A 16,531-nucleotide genomic window follows, 5' to 3' on the forward strand; every position below is an offset into this window, starting at 1 on the left:
AAAAGGAAAGATAGCCCCCCACAAATATTGACTGTGAGTGGAGAGGGAAATAACATACACAGAAATGAAAACAGATTTTAGCAAAGGAGGCCAATACTAATCTAAATTGACAGAATAGGAAAGGATACTGTGCGGTCAGTATTAAAAACTAAAAATCCACGCAGAGTTTACAAAAATGATCTCCACACCGACTCACGGTGTGGAGGGCAAATCTGCTTCCCCAGAGCTTCCAGCTAGCCTGAATATATCATAATGACAAGCTGGACAAAAGGAAACATAACATGAGCTGAGCAATAAAGTCCAAAGCAAATGGACAACAAAGAACTAGCAAAAACTTATCTTTTGCCGAAATGGACAGGCCAGCAGAGAAATCCAAGGAGAGATCTGAATCCAAACCAGAAACATTGACAGCTGGCATGAACTGAAGACCAGAGCCAGGTTAAATAGCAAAGCCAGGAGAGACGATCAGTGAAAGCAGCTGCTACAGCTAAACTCAAGGAGCAGTAGTTCCACTCGAAACCACCAGAGGGAGCCCAAGGGCAGAACTCACAAAAGTACCATTCACAACCACAGGAGGGAGCCCAAGGACGGAATTCACAACATTAGGGTGAACTCCCCTATTGACATCCTGATCTGGAGGAAAATGAGTTCAGTTCCTGTCAGGCAGCCAGGACGAGAGGAGCTCTGCTGGCCTGAAGTGCTGCAACTCCTGAGAAAAGGCACTAAAAGGTGGACATACAGCAGAGAGTGTGCAGGAAAGCAGAGCACAGGAGAGGAATATCAGAGGGAGATCAGCCAGGAATAAGCTGCTCCTTTCTGAGGCGCAGAAGCCGGCAGCCAGGAACACCGAGGGAGCAACTGTCTCTAAGCCTTGCTCCAGAGACCGGCAGGACAGTCAATTCCAAGTTGGCTGTCCGACCTTAATACCTAAGAAGACTCAGTGGCAACTGTGGGGGCCGTGGCGTCTCTAGGGTCCCTACAAAAAGCCTCGGGCCATCAGTCATACGGGTTTGTCCTATCCACACCATCTGGGGGACAGAGAGGAAGAAATAACATCTAGAACATCTATAAGAGTTGTCAGGACCTTACCGGGAAGCTCAGCAGGGAGGTACTACAACACCCAGGCACTAGTAGGAAGGCTACTGATTTCCACCTGGATAGGGGGACTCTGGAATTGCCTTCAGACCGACCGGACTCTGCCTGCCCTGTCTTCTGGAGCTCCAGGCTGAGGACACCATCTGAAGTCTTCAGTAAACAAGGTAAAAGACTGCAAACCTGTCTCCTTGTTCTTTACTGCACCTTGCCCATATATAAACTCTTTTACTGGATGCCCCTGAGGGCCACGGACCGGGTCAGCCACCGTGATATCCCCCGAATCGCAGGACCCCGTACCGAGTACCCCATTGCCCTACTCTGGGGGCGATCCACTAACTACTTCAGCAAACAACAGATCACTAATACTATGACTCACACTCCAAATACTCAGATTAGCAAATAGCACAGGAAGATGAATCTTTCACCAGCAAGGGCAACCAGGCTGTATGGTCTCAGCCAGCATGGATATAGTCTTTAACCCTCTCCGCACTGAAGGAAAGGAAATCCCTTTAAAATAGGACATGAATCACATCATCTTTAAAGAGGACTGCGATTCATTACCCGACATGACCTTCTAACTCCAGGTCTTCCAGGGGTACGTGACACCCTAGTGACACATGTACAATCATGGCTGAAAGTGTTGGCACACTTGAAATTGTTCCAGAAAATGAAGCATTTCTTCCAGAAAATGATTGAAATTACCCGTTTTGTTATACACATATTTATTTCCTTTGTGTGCATTGGAACAACAAAAAAACTGAGAAAAAAGGCAAATTGGACATCATTTCACACAAAACCCTAAAATTGGGCTGGACAAAATTCTTGGCACCCTCAGCTTAGTATTTAGTTGCACACCCTTTGAAATTAATAACTGTAATCTATAGCTTCCTATAACCATGAACAAGATTCTTACGCCTCTCAACTGGAATTTTGGACCAATCTTCTTTTGCAATCTTCTCCAGGTCTCTCCTATTTGAAGGGTGCCTTCTCCTAACAGCAATTTTAGCAACTCCTCACAGGTGTTCAATCGGATTTAGATCCAGACTCATTGCTGGTCACTTCAGGACTCCCCATCACTTTGTTTCCATCCATTTCTGGGTGCTTCTTGAAGTATGTTTTGGTGTCATTGTTCTGCTGGAAGACCTATGACCTAGCATACAAACACAGATTTCAGATACTGAGCATTATATTGCGACTTAAAATCCTTTGGTAATCTTCAGATTTTATGATGTCTTGTACACAGTCAAGGTGCCCAGGGCCACATGCAGCAAAACAACCACAAAACAACTTTGAACCTCCACCATATTTGACTGTAGGTAGTGTGTTCTTTTCTTTATAAGCCTCATTCCATTTCCTGTAAACATTAAAATTATGTGCTTTACCAAAAAGCTCTATCTAAGTCTCAACTGTCCAAAAGATGCTTTTCCAGAAGGATTTTGGCTTGCTCACATACATTTTGGCAAACTGCAGTCTAGCTTTTTTATGAGTCAGCAGTGGGGTTCTCGTGGGTCTCCTGCCATAGCGTTTTATTTCATTCAAATGTCGACAGATAGTTTGCGCTGACACTGATGAACTCTGAGTCTGTAGTACAGCTTGAATTTGAACGTAATTGAGGCTGCATATCCACTATTAGGATTATCCTGCGTTGCAACCTTTCATATATTTTTCTCTGCCGTCCACGTCCAGGGAGATTAGCTACTGTGCAATGGGTTGTAAACTTCTTGATTATGTTGTGCACTATGGACAAAGGAACATCAAGATCTCTGGAGATGGACTAGTAACTCTTAGATTGTTAACCCCTTTATCCCCCAAGGTGGTTTGCACATTAATGACCAGGCTAATTTTTACAATCCTAACAGTGTCACTGTATGAGGTAATAACTGTGGAATACTTTAACAGATCCCAGTAATTCTGAGAATGTTTTTGTGACATTGTACTTCATGACAGTGGGAACATTTCTTCAATATAACTTGCATTTATTTGTGAAAAAAATGAAAATATGGAGAAAATGTTACAATTTTCAAACTTTGAATTCTTATGTACTTAAATCAAAGAGATGTGTCACACAAAGTTAATATCTAACATTTCTCACATGTCTACATTACATCAACACAATTTTTAAAACAATTTCTTGTTAGGAACTTATAAGGGTCAAAAGTTGACCAACGATTTCTCCTTTTTCCTACAAAATTTACAACAAAATTGTGAGATGCAGGAGCGCCACTGATTCACACTGCAAACAAGGTCAACAGCCACAATAGACACCCTATACCACCACAACTGATTTTCTGGGTTTATTAGCCACTTTCTTCAGTTTCAATGGCATGGCACCCATGATTCCCAGGAGTTGGAGGTAATTGATTATCCTGGAGAAGCGCAGCTGTGCTAGTCACTTGGGTTACTACACATATGTAAACAGACGCGTGCACGCAGACACGCACACAGAAATGCATGTGCAGACAGGTACTCATAGACATACGCACGCACACACATACACACTGACATCTACATACAGGCATACACATACAGGCATATACATACACACAGGCATACACACACAGGCATTGGTTTACATATGTGTGTGTCTGCGTATGCACTTCTGTGTATGTCTCCGTGCGTGCATCTGGTGTTTGTGTGTGCATTTCTGTATCTGTGTCTGCATGCATGAGTCTGTGTTTACGTATGCATTTCTGTGTGTTTTTGAGTGTCTGCATGTGATTATCTGTGTGTGGGCCTGGGTGTGCTTGTATGTATCATGAATATGTCCCTGCATGTGTGTGTGCGTGCTTGTCCACATTTCTGTGTGTGTGCGCTTGTCTGAGTGTGAATTTCTGTGTGCGTATCTGTGTGTGTATGAGCATGACTGTCTTCGTGCATGTCTGCGTATTTACGCGTGCATTTTTGTGTGTGTAAGTGTGCTTGCCTGTGTGTATATTGCTATGTCCCCATTTCTGCGCCTGTGCAATCTGCAAGTGTGTGTGTCTGCTAGTGCATGTCTGCATGCACATGTGTGTGCGTGTCTTTGTGTGTGTATGTATGCTTCTGTATGTTTGTGTGTGTCTCTGTGCTCTTCCAAAGATTTATTATAATTGGGGAGAGATGGGGGGGGAGAAATTGTAGGAGACATTATGGAGAGAATGTGTGAAGAAACAGCATGGTGAACGAGGGGAGTGGGGAATAGGTGGGGGAATAGAAGGGGGATGTACGAGGAGACATTATGGAGAGTGGGAGGAATATGAGAGGAGACAGTGTAACAAGAGGCACCGGACCGGGGGTACCTTTCTTGCGCCAAGTCCAGAACTGTCGGGACTGTCACCTTTGTTGTCTAGGGGAAAGGTTAGAGACCCGGACCATCCTTTGCACTGGACAGCAGGGGGCATAGTTAGCATAAAAGGGAGAGAGCGCGTGAAACAGAGAGGACATTTGGCAGGAATACGCAGCCCGCAGCAGGGGAGGTTTGGTGTTCCGTCCTCTGAGCACCGTGGCAGTGCAGGCCCAAGCTTCATTTTCCCTGCTGCGACTTACAGAGACTGTGACCAGAGAACTGTATTGTGCCCGTCGGCTCCCATGACACCAGGTACCCGATGCTGCTGGCCAGTAGAGAATGCATGCGTGCCGCCTAAGAGACCCCGGGTGACTTACCGAGAACTGTACCCTTTCTCACCCGCTTATTTCTGCCGAGCTGCGTTAAGCCCCTGCAGTGCTGAAGACCAGTCTTCACCCTCAACCCACACCTTGGACCCTGGACCCCGTGCAAGATATCAAAGACCCATCGCCACCGCCAGGAAGAGGATCATCAACGCCTGCAGGACGACACCAGATTCATCACGTGCTGACCGCGTTGGCACCACCGTAAGAACCTAAGACTCTGCAGTCAGGAAGCCGTCAGACTGATAAGTTTACTCTTTTTGAACAGTTGTTATATTTTTGCCCTCATAACCTCCCTCAGCACACCTATTATGTTCCTAACACCTGCCATACCACTGCCTCTACTTTCCCCTCCCTGCGTGGAGTATACCCCTGTATCAGTAAAGTTAACCTTAACCCTTTCTCTGCCTCCTGTCCGTTACTGCATCCCGCAACCTGCTCACAACAGCATGGAGGGAGAAAAGTGTGAGGATGTAGTGCAGCAGTGTCCATGCTATGTAGTGATGAGGCAGTGACCCAATAAAGTTCAAAAGTAAAACGTAGTTTTAATGTCCAAAGTTACAAATAAAACAACGGTATCCTCTGGATCAAAGCCAGGAAACAAGACAGTCTGTAAAGACAGACATTCTTCTCCGCTAGATTTCTAAAACTTAACAAGGACAAAACAGAATTCAACATCTTTCCCCATCTCACTCTACCTCCCAATGGACCTATCCATTAAACTAAAAGGCTGCCCATTCTCCCCGGTCCCACAAGCTCGCTGCCTTGGGGTAATCCTTGACACTGATCTCTCTTTCAAACCACATATCCAAGCCCTGTTCACTTCCTGCCAACTTCAACTCAAAAATATTTCACGGATCCGTACATTCCTCAACCAAGAATCTGCAAAAACCCTAGTCCATGCCCTCATCATCTCCCGCCTTGACTACTGCAACCTCCTGCTCTGTGGGCTGCCCTCGAACACTCTAGCACCTCTCCAATCTATTCTAAACTCTGTTGCCTGACTAATATACCTGTCCCCCGCTATTCCTCGGCCTCTCCCCTCTGTCAATCCCTGCACTGACTCCCTATTACCCAAAGACTCCAGTTCAAAACCCTAACCATGACATACAAAGCCATCCACAGCCTGTGTCCTCCGTATATCTGTGATCTCGTCTCCCGGTACTTGCCTCCACGCAACCTACGATCCTCACAAGATCTCCTTCTCTACGCCCCTCTTATCTCCTCTTCCCACAATCGCATAAAAGATTTCTCTCGCGCATCACCCCTACTCTGGAACTCTCTACCACAACATATCAGACTCTTGCCTACCATTGAAACCTTCAAAAAAAACCTGAAGACCTACCTCTTCTGATAAGCCTACAACCTGCAGTAACCACCGATCGACCAAACCGCTGCACGACCAGCTCTACCCTCACCTACTGTATCCTCCCCCATCCCTTTCTAGATTGTGAGCCCTCGCGGGCAGGGTCCTTTCTCCTCATGTACCAGTCGTGACTTGTATTGTTTAAGATTATTGTACTTGTTTTTAGTATGTACAGTATACTCCTTCTCACATGTGAAGCGCCATGGAATAAATGGCGCTATAATAAAAAATAATAATAAATGCGTCCGGTTGCCGAGGACGACTGCACCAGCGGAATATGCTGCGGGGTGCCAGGAGTTCGCTCTCTGGGCTCTGTGTTCTCTCACATAGGCTGAGCTTTTCCAGAGCAACAGCTCTGCTTGCTGCAAGCTCCACACTGACACACCCAAACCCTTCTTGCAGGGTATTTCTCTAAGGCCTGTTTCACATTAGCGTTTGCAGCAGCTGCGGAGGGCTGCGGACTTCCTCCGTGAAGCCCCGCCCTCGGCCGCTAACTCCGCCTATTTATGCATGCGGCCGGCCTGCGGCCTGCGTACCTATCTTTAACATTAGGTACGCAGGTCGTGCCGCAGTATGCGGATGCTTCCGCATGCGTTGTTTTGACGATGCGGCGACCAGCGTAGGACGCAGCTTGTAGCAATTTTTTTTTTCCGCATCGTCAAAATGACACATGCGGAAGCATCCGCATACTGCGGCACGACCTGCGTACCTAATGTTAAAGATAGGTACACATGCCGCAAGCCGGCCGCATGCAGAAATAGGCGGAGCTAGTGGCAGAGGGGCGGCCGAGGGCGGGGCTTCACAGAGGAAGTCCGCAGCCCTCCGCAGCTGCTACAAACGCTAGTGTGAAAGTAGCCTAAACTGGAATCTGTGGCCATGGGCCACTTGCAAGATCCAGGCTGGAGGAAACATACCAGCACCACTACCTTCCTGCAGTCCGTTTAAAAAATAAAAGCCCATACTGGGTTTTCCTGAACAATTCCTTGACCAAATAACTTAACCAGGTTCATGCACTTTTATTCTGCCTGGTGACTCACAGGCATCTTGCTGTGACCAGAAGGCACTCCAGTGTATCTAATACGCTTCGGAGCACATCCTGGGGGACACATAGCAACCCTCGCAAATAACACCAGTCGCTGCCTCACATGGGAAACAGAACAGAGACTAGGTAGTGTGGGGAGAGGTATATAGATGCGATAGTATGGGGTGACAGGGTAAGGGCACAGCAAGGAGGAAATAGTATGCTGAAGAGAGGTAGTGTGATGAGGGGGCACAGTATAGAGACTGGACAGTATAGGGGGGACACTATGTGAGAGGACAGTGTGAAGAGGACCCAGTGTAGTAAAGAGAGGACAGCGTGGAGAGGGACAATGTGTATCATATTTTGGGCATGGAATATAGTGAGGAGCAATTATTTATTCCGGGGCTCAGTGTAGGGCAGAGATTTCTATTCAGGGGCATTATAATTACCCTGCTATTTTTAAGGGTGTCGTGTGGGGATGTGCTGAAGAAGACCGGAGAAGATGGTGGTCTGCGGAGCACAGCTGTGTATTAGAAGAGTCATCATGGAGTCTGGTCAAATTGGAGATGAAAAGAAAGAGAAAGACTCTAATCAGAGAAGACATCACAGGTAAGATACCTGAATGTGAATGTTTATTTGTGATCCTGCCTGCGTCTCATCAGTGCTGTGGTTCCTGCATGGTCCGCAATCTGATGATGACTGATGAGTGACAGCAACTCCTAGTATCTCGATTGTTAAGCACATACTGGGAGTTGTAGGTTCATGCGATACAAAGGAATATGGGTGACCTGACATTACAATTGAGGTACCGCATATTGATGGTGGTTCAGTTGTTGTATTCATGTACTGGCGTGTTTGTGTGTGTCTGTGTATCTGGAATTATATGTGGTTTTGTAAGCCGCGTGTATGTAACAGTGTATTGCGGTGTGTAAAAACATTTGTATGTTTGGGCACATTTATTAAATCTATAAGGGCCCTTTCAAATGTGTTAGGGAATTCCATTTGGCTTTCCATGTTTAGGAACAGACAAGTGAAATTTTCTAACCTTGTCATAACTGTCAACTTAGGGATGTGATTGTATGGATCAGGTTCAGGAGCTGAGCCTGCTCCATACCAGACAGATGTCAGCAGTGATCAGAGCTCGCCTTGATTGCTGCTGTTTTAAATATTGAAATGCCCTGTCAATCACTGATAGTGGCATTTAGATGGCACAATGGCCGGTGCCTGCACTCAACTGCATCCATCAGCCCCCTGTAACTCAGTTGCAGGTTGCTGATGGGTGTCACGTGCTGCTGCCATGTTAGTCGTTCCTTGAAGCTCAACCTGAGGTTGGGCTCCATGTACAATGTCACAATCACAGTGCCGGGACGTTATTACAGCACGCTCACTTTGTAGTTAACGGTGACTGTAATGTCTCCCTCCTTGCACCGACCCCATCACAGGAAGTGACTGGTAGAAGGGAGAATAAAGTTTAAATTTTCTCCCTGCAGCCAACACTCTTCCATTAAGCCGGCTAACAAGGCTTTAAACCCCATTTACCTGCAGATTAGCCCTATATCTGTTGATAAATAGCGTTTCTCAAGGTGACAAGTTACCCTTAAAGGGACTCTGTCAGCACAGAATGACTGTTCGAACTAAGTCCTGCTGCTAGGTGCTTCACGGCAGGGCCAGTCATGTAACATTTACCTTCCCACATGTTTGTATTCCATCATTCTCCACCCCCACTAATTTAATTGACAGCTGTGGATTCTGTCAGAGTCAGAGAAGGATGGAGATGGATGGATAACAAGCAGATGGGAAAGTGTATATAAATGATTGGCAGCCATGATAATCTGAGCTCCTCTGCTTGGTTTCGGTATAATCACAGCGCAATCCTCCTCCCGGGCAGGTCCACTGTGGGATACATGCAGCAGGCATCCCGCAGTGGACTCGCTAGTCTGAAACTACCAAGGTGTTATCCAGGGATTCTGTTAAATGGAATCTGTCACTCATTTTATGGTGTCCTAACTAAGGGTAACAAACTAGTGACAGATCCCCCATATCAAAAGGCTGGGTCACTCAGCTGTACCAAAATCTTGTATTGGAAGCTCCAGCACATAATGATGAGTCCTGAATATTCATGAGTTCCTGACTTTCTCCGCCCCCGCTGCTACCGGGGGTAGGGAAAGCTGGGAGCTCAGGAGCATCAGGATTCATCATTTGTTGCTGCCAGAATCTTATTTTCCTAATGATATATATTACAAATATGTTTAACATTCCTGTCCCTATATTATATTAACTAAAACAACACTTATGGTAGCTGGAGAGTGGGCCCCTAGAGTTAATTCTTCTGGTGGGCCCGAGGCACCCCAGTTCGACCCTGCATGCACCCGTAAGTTAGGTGGGCTTTCATCACTACAGAAATGCCAAACATGTGGGCGCTATATGTTGTTTAGGTAAACTGTGGGGCTCAGAAGGGAGGGGGCATTTGGATTTGGGAGCAAAGAATTCGCTGAATTTCTTTTGAGGGGCAAGGAACCATCTTGCTGTATACCAGTAACGTGGAAGCCCCCCTATATTTCCATTAACAGATGACAGACCTCAGTGGGGACTTGCTTTTTTGTGGATTGAGTTGAATCTTTTACTGGGAACATTTTACATAACGTTTGGGATCACATTTATCCAGCGCTCTACGCTGACCGCTTACTTGGAGGTTCCATCCAAATCTCCGAGTGACATAATTCAGATGAAACCCCAGAGGAATCCATTTTTATTTTGTCCCACTATTCGACTTTCATTTTTTGCAAGCTGACTACTTGTATAGTATGGGGATGCAGCAGCATCACTATGCTATGCAAACTGTCAATGCTGCACTGACAGGGTAAGTTTCTGATCATGTTCTGAGCATGATCTAGCAACTTTCCTAGCTCTGGTGACCCGGATGTCATTATGATGACATCCGGTCCCCATGGCAAAGATCGGGACCCCGCATGACTTCACAGGGTCTCTGATCCAAGACCAGAAGGGCTGTCATCACTCTGCCTGCTCCCGAAATGATGCGATTGAGTTCAATCGCAGCATTTAGAGGGTAAAAGTGCTGGGAGCATTGCGGAACTGCTCCTGGCACTTAGTGCAGGGTCTCAGCTGCCATAATCAGCTGACACCCAGTGGCGATCGCACGCACAGCCCGTGTGCATGCAAAATCGCCATGACGTATGGATACGTCTTAGGTCAATAAGACCCAGGTCACAGGGATGTATGGATACATCTCATTTGGGAAAGGGGATAATATTGTTCATCAGTTTTGGTTCTCAAGTCCTCAGACATTTTTCTTCTCCTCTTTCTATTCTCAGTGTTGAGTGTGGCACACACACAACAAACAATGCAAAGATTGAGTCAACTTCTCCACTTTTTATCTGGTTCCCTCTTACTTGCTACAGGCATCATGCGGTTTAGGAAACGTCATAGATCAGTCATCTCGGGGAAAGGTTACGTAAACTTGTACAACACATTCATAAAGTAAATTGTTCAGACCCTGACATTTTGCGCTTTGCAGCAATTGAAAGAGTAAGAGTGCCAAAGCAGGGAGGTAATCATTATCAACTACTTCTGAGGAAGGAGTTGAGGTGGATCATGTGCACCCCGGATTAGAGTCCAACAGGTTTTAACTACAAATTTGATATGTCAATGTTTTTGTAATAATGTATGTATTCTAATGTCTATTGCATTGCTGATTTTAAGGGTGAGGTTATTTACAGTGGGATGTGTCCTCCTATCTCCATTCTAGGACCCCTGAACCAAAGAGAGGTGCAAAATGTCCATCAGCCGCCCATTATTTGTACCACATTTACTCTTACAATACGTTTTTATGGTGTTGTTTGAATAAAACTTTGAAATCTTTTTGAAAGGAATAGTGAGTGCCACCTCCTCTTTTCTACATCACATGCTTGAAACAAATTTGTTTACCGGAAATAGGGTGCTGTTGTATACAGAAATGCCTCAAATGAAGGTGGTCCGCTTAGAAAACTCAATCAGTGATGCTTGTTGGTCTCCGAAACGCGTAGAGACTGATCCTCACTGCACCCCGTACTTGCGTTCACGTTCACTTGCACTCACGGGTTCAGGGAAGCGATCACGTGCCCTGTGACGCCAGAAAGGTCCTGCAGCTCATCCGGACTCACCGCTTCCACTTCACGCGGCGTCCGGAGTCACAGGTCCTCGCCCTCTCCCTGAGCACAGTTTCTAGGTGGCTGTTACCGGCCGGAGCAGCCACCTGTTTAGACCATTCCTATCTTGGATCTTCAAAGCAACGACAGCATCCATAAGGTTCTCCAGCCCCTCAAGGATTCGGGTAAGCATATGTGGATGCACCCTTGACATTTTAAGTATTGATTTTTAGCCGGAGATATCCTGCGCTTGTTTCCCTTAGAGACTCTTTTTGAATCGTATAGCTTACCAACAAGCATCACTGATTGAGTTTTCTAAGCGGACCACCTTCATTTGAGGCATTTCTGTATACAACAGCACCCTATTTCCTTTATATTTGCCACTGTCCAGCGCGCACCTATACACCTTAGGTGTATATTGTTTCTTACTACATATCTTATTTACAAACCATTTGTGGAGGTTTGTTGGTGTCGCTGCAAGGACTCTGATCTACGGATACTTAGCGCCACTAGACACTGTTTTTTTACACAAATTTGTTTACCCACTATTTTGGAAAGGTGCCAACAATTTTGTCTACCCATTTTTGGGCATTTGTGTGAAATTATGTCCAATTTGCCCTTTTTTCAATACACACAAAGAAAATAAACAGGTGTATGTTCTACTATGGCTTTTCTTTTTATCTACTACTGTTTTGTTAAAGTAATTTATGTTCTTGTTTATGCTGTGGTGCGTGACACTACAATTTCCCTCGGAATCAATAAAGTATATCATATCATATAACAAAACATATGTAATTGCAATAATTTTCTGGGAGAAATGCTTCATTTCTGGAACAATTTCAAGGGTGCCAACACTTTAAATCATGACTGTATTTATTCATATAAATGAGATCTCGTCTGAGACATCTTTTTTTCTAAGCTAAATAATCCCAACTTTTCCAACCTCTCATCATATGAGAGACCTTCCTTCCTACTGTACCTTGCAATAATCTAGCAGCCTCCTTTGAACTGACTCTAACTTCTGAATATCCTTTTTAAAATGTGGCCTTAGATGTGGCCTTACAAGTGATTTAGAGGGGTAGTAATACATTGGGATTGAAGGATTTTATCTCTCTTTTTATATACCCTAAAATCTTGTTTGCTTGTAACCATAATCCCCAAGTGGTTCAACTTTCAATTAGTAATTCTCTAAACCGCCATTTTTTGGATATGTTCATTGTGGTTGACAGTTTTCAGAATGATTTGTGGTCTATTGCGTCATAAACATGTTCCAAATTTCTAAAGTGCATGTAGTGGAACAGTCTCTACACCGGAGAACAGTCTGTCGACCTGCACTACAGTTCCGGTTGCACATTGTATAAGGGTTTTTTGAAAAGCAGTGTTCCAGTGCAAAATCTATATACATCCGTGTAACGATTTTGTGAACTTGGAGCATGTCACATTTTGGCTTGCCAGCAAAATTATATGTTTTATACGTATTATATGTTTTATACGTGTGGACAAATTTACATTAAAACTGGCCCCAATAGCATTAAACTATCCAAAACTTTGAAGAACTCTGCATGAGTTTCTTGTCTGCACTTTGTCAGTACCTTCCCTTTTGCTACTGTGGTTCTTACTTAAGTGGTTGGTTAACCTCATATTGACATTGAACCAACTGTGACATCGAATAATATGTTGATGTTTATGTGTATTTTTCCAACAAATCTAACATGGTTTATGTATGTAGACCTATCTGCTCTAAAAATAGGTGCCATTGTGTAAAATACTAGGAAACATGAGATAAAATTGTGACAGAGGTGTCAGTATCCACGCAATTCGCACTGTTGATTATAAGTCTAACATTTCTAGAAGACTGGGAACTCAACAAACCTGCTTGTCCAGGTTCTGATACTTAGGGAAAGAAGACCTACATTTACACTAAATGTGACCTCCATGCTTCAGCATTGCTTACATGTCTCCGACCTTTCAGCAGTCCTCCTTAAATGTCAATGAGCACATGCTGGGCAACAAAATCAGAAATAGCTAAGTGATGTGACTTCTCATTCTGTAGTCACCTTCAGAATCTAAGTTTCAGGCAAATGTCATGGTAATAAGTTCACAACACAGGTGGCACAACTCGTAGATGGTACTTACTGGTTTGGCCTGGACAGTTCCTAAAAAAAACAGAAAGAAGAGCAGAGAGGAAAGCTTCATGTTGTCTATTCAAAATCTTACTAAACTTAAAGAGAGAAAGAAAAGTTCAGGAGATTGCTCTGGTAAAAAAAGGGCATTGCCCTTTCATCTCTGTCCTGCAGAGCATGTTTGCTTGCCTTCAATGCAAATAGCCTGTTCAGAAGGAAGAGGACTTTATCTCGGGTGCCATCTATTGGATGTAGCAATAATAAAAGTTAATATCGACCCTTTACTGAGCCTTGCCACATATTTTAGGATAACAAGTCAAACCAGAAACTCCATTTGCAGGCGTGTTTCGGGGTGTTGCCACTCCTCAGTGCAAAGCGGATCTGATTTGGCTAAGTGAGATGCTTCTGACTGGAGATCTAAGAAGTAACGGCTTTGCACTGTCCACAAGGAGAAACATTCCTTTAGACCAAATGTTTGCCTTCTGTATAATTTCTCATGTAACCATAATGAAATGGACAAGATGACAACCCAGGTACAGTTATGATATGCCATATGTGGCATAAATTGTATACTCCTGTGGAAAACATATAGTCCCCGATTCATTAATGTGTCTAGGCAAGAAATCTGTGGTAAAACACTTTGAAAATGTCACACCGTTCTGTCTGTATCTGGTTTTTGGCGTGACAATGCATACGTTTGCTTTAACCCTTTACTCTTTTCCCCCTAATTTGAGCTGGGATACTGTTGGCTGTTACCTGGATGGAGCATTCTTAGTTCCCTGCTCTGCTGCGCAGCCGTAGATGGGTGGTTAGGTCTTTTCTATTGCTTGACCATCCGCATGTGCAGTCCCTGGTTGCCGCTGTGGAAACTGTCCGCGGGTTGTGAGGTCATTTGCAGCTGGTGCATGACTTTCCACGTGTGTCTGGGCGTGCAGCCACTGCCAGGTGCCCTGAGCCTCAGTTCCTGCACTGATTGTGCTGTAATGGTTTCTGTTTGTGCTAAGGGCGTGCGCAGCCACACCTCCCCTGCTTTTTTCAGGGTTAGTGTGTGTACTTGAAATGCTGTCCCCAGCAAATTGGTGAGGGGCAGCTCCTATATAAAGTTCCCTTGCCCTATGGGCGGGGCCTGAGCTACTCACAAAGCTCCTGAACTTTGCTATGTGTGTTTGTGTTCCTGCACCTCTCTTGTCTATGTTTTGGTACCAAAGTGCTTGCCTTGATTCCTGTTATGTCCTGTTCTGGTGCCTGTCCTGTCCGGTATATCCAGGCCCGAATCATTGATCCTGTACCTGACCCTGTCTGAACTGTGTCTGCTGTGTTACGTTCCTGGAATCCCTCTGCATCTGGAGCCTTGCACCCAGTGACTTTGAGTCTCTTGTAACCAGTGTTTCTGCTGAGTATCTACTTTGTGCTCTGGATACCATGCGGTGCTAGCTCCTGGCAGGTCTAGCAATCCTGCAGTTCTAGCACCATCCCGCTTGAGTTCCTTCCTAGGTCCGATGCCCGGAGCCTGATGACCGTATTCTGGAACTTGATGACCGCTGCTTGGAGCCTGATGATTGTAGGTCGTGTCGGATGTCCGGGGAACCTGATGACCACTGCCTGGAGCTTCGAGCCTGATGATTGTGGTGGTGCCTATAGGTCGTGTCGGATGTCTTGAACCGAACGACTCCTGTCTGATGTCTGCCAGTGACCCTGGGTCCAGATGTCCTGATGTCCTTTCTGTACCCTGATGTCCTGTCTGTACCCTGATGTCCTGCCTGCACCCTGATGTCCTGATGTACCCTGATGACCTCATGCACCCTGATGTCCCGATGTCCTGTGTCCTGATGTCTTGCCTGCGTCTGTCATGTCGGACGCTGTTCAGACCAGGTCGTTCGACAGACAGCGGTAATTCCGCTTTTGACCACTATGTGCTCATTGGCGTCGGCTAGATTTTATCTAGCTGGTCCGGGGTTAATTTACCTGATGCTCGGATTGGAAGCTGGGCCATGCCCATTGCCTTTAAATACTGTAGATCTCCTGAACATTGGGTGTCGCCGATTATAGCTTCTGTCTTGTGCGTTGTTATCTCGGTCTGGAGTGGTGAGCTAGTAGTTGGAGTATCGTTGCTGGTGGTGTATTTTCCCTTTGTCTTATTTACTCCTTCCTATATTTGTATTTATTTTGCCCTGCGCATTTATAGTGTATTCCTGAGTGACTGCGGCCTGGTGTATATTTTCCGTTATCCTTGTCTGTTCTAACTGTGGGTATTGGTGTATGATCTTTTCACTGGGTGGTGGGCAGTGGTTTCAGCGTAGGGTTGAAACAGGAGACAGGGCGAGGGTCGAGGCCTAGACATGCACACCATCAGTGTAAACTCTAGGTAGAGGGTCAGTCAGGATTTCCCTAGTCTGAGGGAAATTGCAGGGGCCCAGGTTATTAGCTCTTGCCCACCTAGTCTCCCCGTGACATTATAATTGGCCTTTAAAAACAAAAACAAAAAAAAAAGGGTTTCCTTTTTTTTGTTTTGTCATGGATTCCATGACTTCCATAACCCGCCAGTTGGAGGCGCTGTCCCTACAGGTCACTGAGTTGAGGGGGGCAGTGCAGCAACAGGGACTAGCAGTATCTAATGTGCAAGCTGGAGCGACAGGTAGAGTTGCTGAGCCTAAGTTTCCTTTGCCTGAAAAATTTGCTGGGGAACGCAGTAAATTTGTTTCTTTTCATGAAGCTTGCAAACTATATTTCCGTATGCGCCTGATCTCCTCAGGTAATGAGGCTCAGCATGTGGGCCTGGTGTTGTCATTGTTAAGCGGGGATCCCCAAGCATGGGCGTTTTCTTTGCCATCTGATTCTGCTGCATTTGACTCTGTGGAGAGTTTTTTTTCCTTTCTTGGAAATATTTACGATGAGCCAGACAGAATGGCTCTAGCAGAATCAAAGATACGCACTATTCGCCAGGGGGAGTGAGTTGCAGAGGATTACTGTTCTGAATTTCGTCGCTGGGCGATCGATACACAGTGGAATGATCCAGCGCTGCGGAGTCAGCTTATTCATGGGGTTTCTGGAAGGGTTAAAAAAGCCCTTCTGATGTACGAGACTCCTACTTCTCTAGATTCCGCTATGAGTCTGGTTGTCCGCATTGATCGCC

General features: G+C 45.4%; 1 protein-coding gene across 2 annotated transcripts in view; it reads right to left on the bottom strand.

Moving 5' to 3' along the window:
- F12 (coagulation factor XII) overlaps positions 1-13,555 on the bottom strand; it is a 210,106-nt gene extending 196,551 nt beyond the window's left edge. The window contains exons 1-2 of one of the 2 annotated variants that reach the window (XM_077265918.1): positions 13,412-13,505; positions 2,009-2,245 (exon numbers count right to left, since the gene is read on the bottom strand). Coding sequence is in view for 1 of the 2 variants with exons in the window: in XM_077265917.1 (XP_077122032.1) it covers positions 13,412-13,471 (60 nt within the window). In the remaining variant the exon portion in view is untranslated. Of the gene's footprint in view, positions 1-2,008; positions 2,246-13,411 lie in introns of both variants that reach the window. The other variant, XM_077265917.1, reaches the window with a different exon arrangement.
- Positions 13,556-16,531: the final 2,976 nt, after the last annotated feature.

Source organism: Ranitomeya variabilis, chromosome 5 (genome assembly GCF_051348905.1).
Source record: "Ranitomeya variabilis isolate aRanVar5 chromosome 5, aRanVar5.hap1, whole genome shotgun sequence".
Lineage (NCBI taxonomy): Eukaryota > Metazoa > Chordata > Amphibia > Anura > Dendrobatidae > Ranitomeya > Ranitomeya variabilis.